This window comes from Lissotriton helveticus, chromosome 8, assembly GCF_964261635.1.
Source record: "Lissotriton helveticus chromosome 8, aLisHel1.1, whole genome shotgun sequence".
NCBI classification, from domain to species: Eukaryota; Metazoa; Chordata; class Amphibia; order Caudata; family Salamandridae; genus Lissotriton; species Lissotriton helveticus.
The window spans coordinates 256114924-256130012 of record NC_136069.1 but is presented as its reverse complement, the minus strand read 5'-3'; the positions used below and the strand labels follow the sequence as shown (position 1 = coordinate 256130012).

General features: G+C 43.0%; 1 protein-coding gene across 1 annotated transcript in view; it reads left to right on the top strand.

The window, feature by feature from the left end:
* The first annotated feature begins 295 nt into the window (after positions 1-295).
* The window catches only part of LOC144772589 (collagenase 3-like), a 35135-nt gene continuing 20341 nt past the window's right edge, over positions 296-15089 (top strand). Inside the window, exons 1-5 of the mRNA XM_078657016.1 lie at positions 296-412; positions 499-737; positions 1255-1403; positions 1503-1628; positions 11982-12143. Coding sequence (XP_078513142.1) covers positions 296-412; positions 499-737; positions 1255-1403; positions 1503-1628; positions 11982-12143 — 793 coding nt within the window. The remainder of the gene's footprint in view (positions 413-498; positions 738-1254; positions 1404-1502; positions 1629-11981; positions 12144-15089) is intronic.

The window sequence follows — 15089 nt, the reverse complement described above, 5'->3', positions numbered from 1 at the left end:
GAAAGTTAATGACCTCAGTGATTAGTCCAAGTGGTTGAGTCATGAAAATCCAAGCGTGTCTATTGCAGCCATTATCATTCAGGCAGATTTCTTTAAAACCCAACTTACATACCCCCATGTGTTTTGCTTCTTGTGAAAGAACAGGATAACTGATGTTGTGTCCTTGGAGAGAAGGAAGTTGAAAATGTCAACAAGATAAGAGCTTAACCGAGCTCCCACACGTTTTTATTCTATAAAAGAAAACACACCAACAGTGAAGTACAACCACACAGGTCACTAGAATCCGGGCTCAGACATGATGCAGCTGGCACTAGCCTTCCTTCTGTGGAGCCTGGCACGAGCATTCCCTCTCCCTTCGTCCACCACTACACAGCCGGCCTCTTTTACAGGAAGTGACCTACACTTAGCAACGGTAAGGCACTGATCCAGCCCATGGCTGTTCTGGTTGCATAACAAAGGGACCTCTTTTTTCCTAAACGTGGCCCACTCTACTTCCAGAATTATCTCACCACCTTCTACCAGAGACCCTTGAAGTCAGGTGTACAGAAGAGGAGTACCGACCCTCTGACGCCAGAATTGCGGGAAATGCAGTCTTTCTTTGGCTTGGCGGTGACTGGCCACTTGAACCCAGAAACACTGAACCTCATGCGGCAGCCGAGATGTGGTGTCCCCGATGTGGCAGAGTACAACTTGTTCCCTAGGAATTTGAGGTGGCCCACAGCCAACTTAACGTACAGGTGAAGAAACAAGCTCCTAGTTGTCTGTTTTGTTGAGCACAGTGTCAGGTATTTTGTTTAAGTTGGGCAGAATACAATTTAGTTCAGGTGTTGCAGGTATAAAGTTATTTCTAACATTGGCAGTGTTACGTGCAGCGCTCGACATTACAATTTTTGCGAATTTCTGTTGGCAGTAGGCACAGAACTAAATGGCTCTTTAGTACCTTTTATGCAATGATTTTTTTTCTGTATCATATTTCCTATGAGCTGAATTTCATCTAAGTGTTCCCAAATTTTGCCAGGAAAGGGTGAGGCACAGCGAGGCAATGCCATTTGCCTCAGAATTGCTGATAAATCTACTATTTCAGTGCAAGCTTCTCATTTGTGCAATGTAATCTGTACACCATATCTAGTCCTGACCTATTACCCAGCGTGCTTACTTGTCATAAGTGTAAAGTGATGACTTACTATAGGATTTGATTTTCACTTTGTAGAAAGTAAATCATAGATTTTCAATCTTCTTGGTTCTATTTCATAGACTGATGAATTACACCCCAGATCTGCCACAGGCGACGGTGGATCTAGCAATGGAAGAAGCCTTCAAGGTGTGGGCAGACGTGACAAATCTAGAGTTCGTCCAGATTGAGAGCGGTGTCGCCGACATCATGATTTCCTTTGGCTCTTTGGGTACAGTGAACAAGTACTGCTTTTGTGTGTTTGACAAGGTTTACTGTAGGCTACACCACAGTACCATCTATAATGCAGACATCCATGCTTTGCTTTCAGAACATGGGGACTTCTTCCCTTTTGATGGGCCTTCTGGAATACTTGCCCACGCCTTCCCACCGGGACAATATATTGGCGGGGACGCCCATTTTGATGAAGACGAAACCTGGACAAATACTACTACAGGTATGCGTGGTTCAAAAACGAGAAACACTGTCGCCAGATTAGGTACATGAAGACTGTAGCATCAGTGTCAGATCTTGAGCTAACCATCTCATCGCGAGACCTTAACCCCACATCCACCATCTGGGAAGACACAGCGCGGGCAGTGAGTATCACGCGTGAACATGTTGACTGAAAAACAGCTTCTGTGAAACTATCTACTAAAAATATAGACTCCAAAAATCTCAATCTTGTATTATGTCTCCCTTCATTAACTTCATCTGGGCATAAACCAACTATCAAAAATGTGTCTCCAAATAAACAAAAATTACAATTAGAATAGTAAATTAACCCAGTCCCATAAATGATGGAAAATGACTCTGAATAGATTTGAGAATTTAGAACAAACCAACATTTTTGTAGGGATCTGTTTCTGTGATGTTGAGAGTTTGGCAGCCTCTATTTTAGAGTGGATGTCTGCAACTTGTCTGCCTGTTTTCCTGCATCGAACCTCCGTGACCTTTCTCATTTGGCATACATTCGGGTGATGCAGTCCCTTTCCACTGCCTAATGTGTAGCTCCATTCTATGGGCCTCAAGTAGGTCTAAGGTAATGTACCTGGTGACTAACTTTTATTTAAGGAATGGCCATTCTTTGAGGTGACCTTGAGCCCAGTAAGAACAGTGGGCCAGATGTATGAAGCCGTTTGCGATTCGCAAATGCCGGAATTCGCAGAATTCCGGCGTTTGCGAATCGCAAACTGTGTTTTGGTATGTATGTGCAAAATCGCAAAATAAGGAATCGCAAAGATTGCGATTCCTTATTTTACTCAAGTATTTAAGGAATCGCAATTTTGCGATTCCTTTAATGCTATGCATCAAGCATATTTTTTTTGCAAATCCACATTAAGAGATTGCAAATTACCACCTACTTGTAGTTGGTGGTAATTTGCGTTTTCTTTTACAAATGCACTTTTTGGCATTTGTTAAGGTGCCATGTGGCGCTCACACATGCCCTTAGGGCATGTATGTGCGCCATATGCGCACACATGTAAGATTCAGGGGTGCAGCAGGGTGTCCTTTGGACACCCCTGCAGCCTTGAAATTATTCTCAATTTGCGATTAGCAAATTGCGAATCGCAAATTGAGAATAACTTCACATTCCTTCCTATGGTCCTCCTGGCCCATAGAAATGAAATGAAATAGAAATTATTCCTTAATTGCGATTAGCAATTTGCTAATCGCAATTATGGAATTTTAAGAAATTGCTAAAAAATAGCGAATTTCTACATACCTCCCAATTTGCAATTCCCAAATAGCGATCTCTTAAAAATCGCTATTTGGGAATCGCAAATGATGGGGATGATACATCTGCCCCAGTATGAATAGTTCCCCAGTAAGAAACTTTCCATTAAACTAAAACAAACGGGTCTTACTGGCCTTTTGTGACTAATAGCGTCCATATCCATGGCAGTTTTGATTTTACAAACTAATTTACTTATATTTTCTGTCCCTTCCTTTCGAAATACCGCTTTCAACTTTTCATGATGTTCTTCCATCATTACCAAATAGTGCCTCCTTAATGTGCATTAGTTGTACGGTGTAGGAGATAACACAAGGCAGGGACTGAAGCAGATTTTCAGAGAGATCTTTTCACTTTCTCTCACTGCTTTTGTCTAATGGTCTTGTAAATGGGTTGAAGTACTCTGCAAGGACTGTGACCAAGTTATCCAGACCCCTTTTTAGTCTATTTTATGAGTTACATTATGTATTGCCTGAGTTTTGTTCTGATTTGCTTTTTTGTTTTTTTACACTTTGCTGCTTTTATATAGCCGATGAATATTATGTTTCTGACTGCTTCCTATTTTTAGCTCTGATGATGTGTCTATTTTCTCAATCCTGATGTTGCTCATTCACTTACTTCGCAGGGTGCACTTTTGGGTACTGCACTCAGGGTGTTCCTTCTTTGATTCCCCCCTATTTTTGCATTACAACAAATGGAGGTCACAGTTTACAACTACGCTGATGACCTCCAACTCATTTTTAAATTTTCCTCTCCCTCATCAGGTGTCACTGCCTTCCAGTCTGTCATGCTGTTTATCCGAAATTGGATGAACGCAAACCACCTTAAACTCAACCCGGATAACACAGAGCTGATTTTGACGGGTGGAAGTGGCAACCCTTGGTCTCCTTCCTTCTGGCCCCTTCTCTTGGCCCACCCCCCACTCCCTCTCACTCAGTTAAGACCCTTGGCATCACACTCAATCACCATTTGACACTTCACTCCCACATTAGTTCTGTTGTTTCTTCCTGTTTCTTTACCCTGCGTATCATTAGGAAAGTATCCCGGTTTTTCTCCCCCTCTGCACTCAAACTGATCGTAATGGCCATGGTCTTATCCAAGATCGACTATGGGAACATTATCTACAATGGCGCTCCCGCTTATGCACTTCAACGCCTTCAGCTGGTGCAGAACCAGGCAGCCCGCCTGGTACATGGCCTATCTAAATTTCATCACTCGTCACCCCTTCTCATTGCTCTTCACTGGCTCCCCATTAAGCAACAGGCCCTGTTCAAACTTGGTTGTCTTACTTTTCAAGCCCGGATGGGCTCGGCTCCGGCCTTTATCAACTCCGCCATTACCAATTACTGCCCTCCCAGAGATCTCCGCTCATCCACCAAATCCCTACTAGTCATTCCACGCTTCAAGAAACAAAGATCGGGAGGCCAGAAATTCGCGGTCCTTGCGCCTACCTTCTGGAACACCCTCCCCACCATATTAGACTCTCCCCATCCTACATGGAGTTTCACAAGGCCCTTAAGACTCTTTTGTTCCAGCAGGCCTTCAGCCTATAGTTTTCTGTACTCTCTCTAGCCCAGGAATCCCTCTAGCGCCATGAAACTGCATTGTGAACGTGCGCTTTATAAATTTTTAAAAATTAAAAAAAAAATCAAATTTGATGTTTGCTTATTTAATGGTAATGACAGTGTGACGTGGAGCCACGTAACTGTTTGGGAGCAGGGGCATAGGTGGGGTATTGTGAGGACTGTGCATTCAGAGGGGCAGTGTGTGGGGAAAGGGATGTGTATGGCGATAGGCAAAGTCTATGTGAGAATGGGCAGTTTGGGAGACAGCAGTGTGCACAGTGCGGGGGCAGTGTGCCCGGGCAGCGTGTATAGGACCTGGGCTGTGCGTACAAGACTGGGAATTTTAGGGAAGTGGACCAAATCTCCCCCCCACCCCTTCGCACCCACAGGAGTGACCAGGGCAAGCCCACCGCCCAGGGAATGGGAGCAGGACCAATTGTGGAAATTACAATTTCTTCACATTTACTCCCTTTGATAAGGGACCCAGTGCTGCGCCCGGCTCAGTGATGTAGAAGCTGTGGCCCATGAGGAACAATGCAGTCCACACTTTCCACCATGACTTGGCCATCTCCCCCTTTGACTGTAGAGTGGCAATCATCCTGCACTTTTTTAGGGGTGGCAATTCTTTTAATATTGTCCTTTTCCCAGGTCCCTCACACAGCTTGCCTGGGACATGGGAAAGCGTCCATGGCAAAAGCAAGTGCAGTTCTGGCACGTTTCTCAGTAGATCAGTTTTGCAAGCCTCTGTCTTTCACAAGCCTGAACAGACTCAGGAAGTTTGCATGGATGAGCTCAGTGGTCAAATACCACTGGGGATCCGTTGTCAGCAAAAAATGAAAGATTGGGTACTTGCAATGCTCTCGATGCCACAGGGAGTGTTGGACAAATCCCCCCCAAAGGAAGCAATGCTTGCCTCTCACCCTTGACCTCAGAGGCCACTGGGTTCACTCAGGTAGGCTGCTTAACACTGTTCACGCTAAGCTTTGGAATGAACCTCCTCTCGGGGGTTCAAAAAGCATTTGAAGAATCATCTTCTTTTAGAAGTACCTGGATTCCTCCACTGGTCATAGAATGGATTTTTCTGGAAGATTCAAGGGTATGTTAGTATGGATCGGTCTTTTTAATGTGGCTTGTGGGAGGTTTGTCTGTTCCTCTTTAATTTTACAGTTTTTTTTATAAGTTATATTGTTTTGCACATTAAATCTGTACTTGATGCTACAAGTAGTAAATTAAACCAACCAAACCAAACCACAGGGGTGATTCAAGTGAATTTCAGAGGCAGGACCTTATAGAGCACAACCTGTAAAATTGGTTATTGCTATTTTGAGCCTCGCAGGCAGAGGGGTAGTAAAACTATATGTAGTGGCTGAAGTATGTCTGGGCATTGTTATACGGGACAGGCCTAGAAATAACCAGCAACACTTCAGCAGGGACAGTTGATTAAAGAAACAGAAAAGCAGACAGAAATAATTAGAAAATTGAGCTTTCAAAGATTAACACTGTTTGCCTTGTGTCTTTTCCTTGTGAGGTGCGCCTGTAACAGAGGTGAATGCAGGCCCGAGGTGCACACATCTGTGTATGCATCATTTTGTTGAAATTAGATGAACATGCAGAAGTGTTGCTAACCACCATGTCCCATACGCTGTCGGCATTTGTGAGCAATCCCTGTTCTTAGCGTACTTGCCTGTTTGTCGCATAAACAAAAAAAACACAAGTCATTTTTAGTAAGAGGTCTTGCACAGTTCAGCATCTTGTTTGCTTGAAGAAGTCCAAAAATATTATTTGAATTCAGGCTCTAATGTTCTCATTTAAATAAAATTATATATATATATATTTAATTTTCAAACATTGTAGATATTCCGTATGTTTCAGTCATCATTCTGAATTAACAGGCATTCTGGCACACATTTCCTCATTTGAGCAATCACCACTACCCGCAATCATAAAGTTTAAATATGATAAATACCATTATCATAAATAAGTGCACACCCTTATTGCAAAAATGCTGCATATGTCGACGGGTTAGTTAATACCCATTCTGCTCACCGGCTAGCTGCAAAGTGACTCCCAAATGTCCCTGTGGCGTGCTGTCTGCGGTACGAACATTGTGTAAGTATCTACCAATTTGTTAGAGTACACCAAATCCTAAGTCATTGGGACCAGGCCCTTACCCAATTGCATAGCCAGGCTCGAGTCTCGGTGTTGGCTCAACATCCTATGATTATGAGAAAATCATTTAATCTCCCTCTGCCTACCAACAATGAATGTGTCCTTGTGTAATGTAACTGGTGCTCATATAAAACGCTCTAATATCTTTGGGTCGAGTTTGTCCTATATATAACTGCAAAAACATATATAGCTGCTCTCCTTTTGGCTTGCGTTAGAGCTGCATGTTTCTGGGTTGCCGGTCAAAGTCACACAGGCCTTTAAATAGTGAGTAGAAGTGGGATAGTGAATGTGCAGTAAAAATGGCTCCTGGATTCTCCAACCCTTTTATTCGAGGAGTACCGGGGCCATAATTAAAAACAGACTAAAGAGTCATGGAGTGGAAGGGGAAGATTAAACCTGTGTTAGTCCTTGTGAGTCGTGCATGTTTCTTGCCTCAAATTGTCCAAAGTTATCGAGGCAATTCTTCAGGGCCATCAAAATTCTGGTCTACTCTAAGGGGGTGGCATGTGGTGTTCCGCCTTTAGGAACTATGTGTCACTTCCCTTTAATCCGTTGAGTGCTTGTGACGAGCTCAGCTCGTCATGAGGCATGGTTGAACTGCAGTCATGACGAGCTGAGCTCGTCATGGCCGTTGGAAAGTTCACACGCGGGGATAATTGCCCCGCTGTGCTGAACGTTCGAAAACGGGTGTGGGTGTGAGGAGCTCAGCTCGTCATGAGTGCAGCTCCACTGTGCCTCATGACGAGCTGAGCTCGTCACAAGCACAGCGGCACCGCGCGTGGACCTTCTCCCCCCCGCACAGCGTGGGGAAAACACCCCGCATTGAAGGGGTTAAGTATGGATTCGGTAGCAATCTTAGAAGTGTAGAAAATGTGAAATAACTTTGCCCGGAGGTATAGGTATACTTTCTGGAAAATATTGCACCAAGAAAGGGGTGATGAAGGTGTCTCAACAGGGACGTGATGAAGATGCTCGCTAAATATTGCGAGAAGGACCCACTGTGGTCCTCGGGGTGCCAGAGTCAGGACCTATCTTAAGGCTGCCCATCCCTGCACATGCACTATCCCACTTCTACTCATTATATAAAGGCAACCACACATATATACTATCTAGCTTCACGACGGCAAACAGTGAAGACCTCTGGCAAAGAGCCCCCCCCTGCGGGGCCCGTTGGGCATTGCAGTGCTGGCCCAACGAGGAGCTGCCCTATGATGAAGAATGACACCCCTCGGGTGTGTGAGGGCCCTTGCTCCTTATGGGAGCTATCCATGTACGAGTACACCCATCCTTACTCTACCTAGCACCTTACGGGAACCAGCCACCACTGCTGTGGCCTGCCCCTTTGCACTTTCTCCCCCCCCCCTCCCTGTCACGCCTAGGAACAGCATACTTTTTCTCTTTACTTCTGGGTTGCTGGTGGCACATCTTTTCCAAAGCACAGTAGCGCCAACGTGGCAATTGCCATACCATCTCTTAGAGTATATTAATGTATACTGGGAGCATGGTGCAAGTCCATGTCATATGTGTGAAATCTGCTGTTGAATGTTTATTTCTGCTCCAACATTCATCTATCCTGAAGGATTTTTGTTTTACAGGTGTATAGTAGAGTCTCTGTAGGCTCTTGTACTGCAATATTCAGTGCTTGTTATTGAAGATATCTTTGCAGTCTGTACACAGCAGTACTTCCATTGCTTATCAACCACAGATGTCCCTAAATCTGTGTCCATGTCACATCTTGATAGCAATGACCCCACCAGCATTGTATTCTGGTTAGTTTTAAATAATTTGTATTAGTTTCATTAAATAGAACTTAGTGCAATAGTGGCAGGTGTATAATACAGGTCCTAAATGGTGTGCACTACATATACAGTCATTTGCTTTAAAAAGGAGATGTACACAGATGGTTATAATAAATAGATATGAAGAGAGATTGAAAAGGAGAAAGACCCAGATAACTATAATTAATAGACCAAACGTGACAATCACTATATCTCATAGGACATGCACCCACAAGCACTCAAACACATTTCAGCTACTGTAAATTTCATACATATCTTAGGTCCACTAAAACTACTACAATAAAAATATAACATCAATTCCCATTCTGAATATCATTGTAAGTGATGGAGATAAATCCCCTGGGATTAGTGCTCCAAATCATTTGTGTATGCATAGGTAATTCAGGGGTTAAGCTGGATAATGTACATGGGCTTTCATCAGTACTGTAGGAGTTATTGCGCAAATACTTTACACATTGTCTTTTAAGTTAAGCCTGCCTGCTTCATGCCAAGCTACCAGAGGGTGGGCAAAGGATTATTTAGGATTGTGTTGTGACTTGCCCTGACTACGTCTGCGGTTCCTACTTGGACAGGGTCCGTACTTCTGCCAACTAGAGACCCAGTTTCTAACAAGCTGGCTGGATATTGTATATGGGATTTCATCAGTGTGAAGCAGACTGCAATATAGGAAAGTAGCTCATAGTGTATAAATGCTATCAACTTATCATCCTGCTACAGGTCCCCTAATTTGGTGATCCCCAAATTAGCCAACTGGATATTGTTTGGGTTCGGACATTACTGATATATCAGGGCTGTTCCCCAGGGGATTTTCCAATGAGTATACCCCCTCTAGTCCTAATGCCCTGTGCCCTCCATTCCCAACAAGTAAAATAAACTGAAAGCACACGTCCTCTGGGGTGCATAGGTGGATCAGTCAAAAGTGTTGCTAACAGAGTGAGTGCCACCTCTCCTTTCTGCACTTCACTGTGAAGAACCTGCATTACCCAATGCTATCAATAAAATGTGAAATGCACCTGTTGTGCCAAAATACAGTTCTGTATTGGGTGCAGTGAATTCCCCTCAGTCACAGTGGGTGGGTGATAGCAGTGTCTCCCAGCACAATCTGTGTTGCCTCCTGCACAGATTGAGAAATGCCAAAGATGCTGAGCATTTCCGCTCTCAGGAAGTCTGTAACAAGGTGAAACACTTCAGCTGCGTTTCATTATATTTTCTGAAGAGGAGCACAATTAAAAAAGACAAACACATGCAAAAGACCTGCTCGTTTTATTGTCTCCTGCAGTTTAATTTGCTACTTTTCTTATGGTACGCTGCTACGTTGCCTCTCGACTGTGTCTATATATATCCAATGTATGACCAATTGGTAGCTGGTTGTTAGAGGTGGGCACCTTGTGTTTGAAACATAGTGAGCTCTTCAGGTGGTGCGGAATGAGGTCCCCTAGCTGACAGTGTTTAGACATTGCAAGTGTGATGTATATGTACTGCACACATTCAAGTGGGAAAAGTTTTAAACCGATTATAAGCATAGTAATTTATGTTGGAAGGATACACTTTCGGTACAAAACATATGCTAGACATCAATCACACATCATTGTATTATGGGGCAAAGGTGTGTGCAGGGTGATAAGGCAGACTTAATGAGAACCAGCACTGGGGAAGAAATCAGCAACACCATATCATAGTAGCTGTGGCTGTGCAGTGCTCTGTCTCCCCAGCACATAGCATCAACTTTGTTTGCTGTGCTGCGTTGTGCCACTTTTTTCAGTAAATGTACCCCTTTGTTTCTGAAGTGAGTCTACTACCTGCACATAGATTGCATGGGGGATAATTGGGATCCCGTGCAGGAGCAGCTTGCAAGCTTGGATGTGCAATCCCACAGTCCTTCCAGGAAGAGTTGTAATTGACTTGTGAAGGGCGAAGAGCAGATTTATGGTAAATCTATTTCCTATTTGCTGTAAATTGCGACCAAAATAAACTCTGTCAGGTCATTCTTCAAAAACATTCATGGATTTCCTCTCACTCTGCAAACCATGTTTTTCGAGTTTAAATCAGTTACCTATATAATTCCAATAGTTCTTTATTAATATAACAAATTCAGTAGGTAAAACCCAACATTTTCTTTGTTCCACTCCGTATATTTTAAACTGTGACACCTTATCTTTCATTATCTTTCCCTTTGCACATCTAATTATTACCGCCTGACGTGTATAATACCACCGTTAGTTTTATAAATACCACAGCTCTTGCCTAGCCCTTGGAACATGTCATTCAGGACACATATGATAGCATACATGATAACATTGTCTGTGTACAGGTGTGAACAACTCCGTGTGGTCATGGCAAATACATTGGGCCCGATTCACAGAACTAACTTAAGACAAAATCCTAAACTTACTACCATTTTGGTATTCGCAGAAGGCACTTACTCATTTTGATAGGCACTTACTCATCAATGTAAGTGTGAATCAGGCCCATTGTCTTTTTTTAGATGGACAAATACCTTTAAGGTAGCATCTATTTCTGTGATTTAAGGAATAATTTGAAAAAGTAATACTTTGGGCTGTAGCTGGATACAGCCGCAAGGTTGTGAAAGGACTTAAAGAAGAGGTTTGTACTGCATGTTAGAGCCTGTTGAGAATCCTTTCTCAGGGAAGGATGTATTGTCTACCTCACATATATTGGGAGACATTATTTGTGTTTATGTGTTTATGACAGTGGCAGGGCACATCTATTTGGATGGCACCAAAATGCCATTGCCAGAATATAATCTGATGTAATTATTGTGCCCGAATTACCTTCAACAAAAATATTGGCCAATTTGAGTTAGTAATAGAAAATCAATACTTCGTGGGACAATATTTTAAAAATTATATTTAGGACAATATATTTATAGCTATTATATTTCTGTGTAGGATATTCTAACATACATCTGTTTAAACGTAAGAATTGTGGTTATATTTAGCTGATCATATCCATGACAATATTCACTATTACCGGAGACACTTTGGGCTGATTTATGAGGACATGAAGTAGCAGTACGGGAGTACTTTTGAACAAACTGTTACAAGACTTCAGAATAGGCCCTCAAACATTGAATTCCATATTAGTTAAAGTGCAAAGAGGGCACAGTCCTTTCTATTTATATTCCATTTTAAAAATGTTTTGGGGCAAATTCCCAATGGCATATACGAGTCTGCAGAAGGACTACAGGAGTACTACTTTACATACTCCTAAAATGCGTTCATATAAAATATTTGCATTTTTCATGAAGGGAAAAGGATACTCCAGTCACTCTATGGATGGTCAGTAAAACTGGTTTAGTCTGTGACATTCAGTTGTAAGGAGGTGGCATATGATTTGAGATAATAAAGAAAAGGGACATTAGTGGTCATCACAAGGCAGAAATACTAAGAGGGAGTTGTGTAATTGGATGTAAACAAGGATAACACAGCTTGGCCGGATATGGGCTTGATATGTGCTTCTGCTCAAAATGTCTATATACGAGTGCAGACATTGTTTCATGCTCTTGCTTTGCTCTATTGCAGGATACAATATATTTGCTGTAGCAGCCCATGAATTTGGCCATGTGCTGGGGCTGGATCACTCCAGGAACCCAGAAGCCCTGATGTATCCTGTATACTCATTTTCTGGATCAGCAGACTTCTCTCTTTCTGAGGATGATGTGCAAGGAATACAAGCTCTATATGGTATCTAGCATGAATATGTGTGTTCATTAAGTATTGTGTTTATTTCAATGTTTGCATATTTATCCTCAAACAACAGATTCATCAATTTCACTGGGTGAGTCCATAGTTTTACAAAAATTGAAAAAGGCAAGAGGGGTCCTAAAATACATAGTTCTTCTGTCCTTGCAACATGTTGGGTGCTGGCATGCACCCTTCTGGGCTTCTCCAGCTATTTATGCACCTCTCGAGGTGGCCAGGTCTGACAGAGAAAGAGAATGACAGCCCCATCAAACATTCTTCAAACGTATGATAATAAAAAGAAACAAGAATGTTTGTGGTATATATTCCCGCACTCTGTATAGTTTCCTTAAGAGTCCAAAGGGTGCTCACTCCCTGGGCGAGCTGTCTTAAAAAGACCTAAATAAGCATGAATATAAGTTATTAGTGGAAGAAGCACACCTTAAACATGAATTCTTAGTTTCGCAATGAGTCACAAAAGAGGGTGATGTAGGCTCATAAGTTCATACCAAACACGAGTAATCACGCGTTGCCTGTGGTCGTTACTTCACATGCAACAATAAAATAAAGAATATGCTTTTAGAAATGAGACCATCTAATTTGTATTGTCTTGTAATTACATTACACCAAATTGTGTACTGTAAAGCGCTCTGATACCCTCTAGAGCAGGGGTCTTCAAACTGTGGGGCGCGATCCCCAGGGGGGCCGTGGAGTGATGCAAAGGGGGTCGCGCCTTCACAGTGTCACTTCTGCCCTGGCCTCCAGGGCTTCAGCCCCCCTCCTCCCCCATCCTGTGTCTCAGCCCGGGCTGCTGCAGTGCATCTCGCACTCCTGGGGCCTCGGCTGGGCAGTGTCTGGAGTCTTATCTCCGGCCCGAGTTTTTCACAGGTCTTTAAAGACCATTAGCATATTTACATGCCTTTGTTAACTGATTACCAAAGCTTAGTTTTTTTATGGTTCCAGTACCCCCTGGGCCCCCACTCTGCCTGGGCCCGATTCACAGAATGAACTTAAGACTCAATCCTAAACTTACTACTATTTTGGTATTCACAGAATACACTTACTACTTTTGGCATTCACAGAATGAACTTACTACTTTTGGTATTCACAGAAGTTAGGATTTTGTCTTAAGTTTGTCTTAAGACAAACTTAAGACAGACTTAAGACAGACTTAAGACAACATCCTAACTTAAGTCTGTCTTAAGACAAATTTAAGACAAAATCCTAACTTCTGTGATTACCAAAAGTAGTAAGTTCATTCTGTGAATGCCAAAAGTAGTAAGTGCATTCTGTGAATACCAAAATAGTAGTAAGTTTAGGATTGAGTCTTAAGTTCATTCTGTGAATCGGGCGCCCTATTCCTTACATTTGTCTTTTTACACTTACTGCTGTAGTGTAAGAATGCATTTAATGAAAATAAATCTAAAGTTGGATTGCCAAAAGAAACATGCCTGCTATGTGTTGTTTAAAGATCCTGCAGAGACCTGCTCTTGACACTAAATTGAGTTATAAATAAAAAAGTATGTATTAATTATTTATGTGACTTTTCTTTCTTTATTCTCTTTAATTTTAGGTCATGGATCATTGAGGCATCCCTATAACACAATTAAAAGTGCTTTCTATTTATATTTGCTGTTCTAAGTATTCACAGATAAGTGCAAAAAATACAGCTGTAGGTGACTGCTTATTTCTGGGCCATCAAAATAATGAGCTGGTAACCCTAATCATTAGACTGGAAGTTTGTTGCAGGATCAGCACATTATTTATTTCCTCCACCCTCGAACCCTGATTAATGCCATTATAGCAATAGTTTAACTTATATCTGAAACCCTACGCTTCAAGTTTCTGGGAATGCACCCTGTTTTCAGACTACTCACTTCTCATTCTCGCCTTCACTTTCACGTTCACCGTGCACTCCCAGCGATCACAATGCACTCATAGCGATCACAATGCACTCACAGCGATCACAATGCACTCACACTGATCACAATGCACTCACACTGATCACCATGCACTCACAGCAATCACAATGCACTCACACTGATCACAATGCACTCACACTATTCACCCGCTCACCCTGCACTCACACTGATCACCATGCACTCACACTGATCACCATGCACTCACACTGATCACCATGCACTCACACCGTTCACCATGCACTCACACCAATCACCATGCACTCACACCAATCACCATGCACTCATACCAATCACCATGCACTCACATCAATCACCATGCACTCACACCATTCACCCGCTCACCCTGCACTCACAGTGATCACAATGCACTCACACTGATCACAGTGCATTCACACTGATTGCCATGCACTCACAACATTCACCCACTCACCCTGCACTCACAGTGATCACAATGCACTCACACTGATCACAATGCACTCACATCATTCACCCGCTCACCCTGCACTCACACTGATCACCATGCACTCACAATATTCACCCACTCACCCTGCACTCACAGTGATCACAATGGACTCACGCTGATCACAGTGCACTCACACTGATCACTATGCACTCACAACATTCACCCACTCACCCTGCACCTACAGTGATCACAATGCACTCACACTGATCACAATGCACTCACATCATTCACCCGCTCACCCTGCACTCACACTGATCACCATGCACTCACAATATTCATCCGCTCACCCTGCACTCACAGTGATCACAATGCACTCACACTGATCACAGTGCACTCACACTGATCACTATGCACGCACATCATTCACCCGCTCATCCTGCACTCACACCCGCTCACCCTACACTTACCGTAATCACAATTCACTCACACTGATCACCATGCACTCACACCATTCACCCGCTCACCCTGCACTCACACTGATCATAATGCACTCACACTGATCACAATGCACTCACACTGATCACCATGCACTCACATTCACCCACTCACCCTGCAGTCACAGTG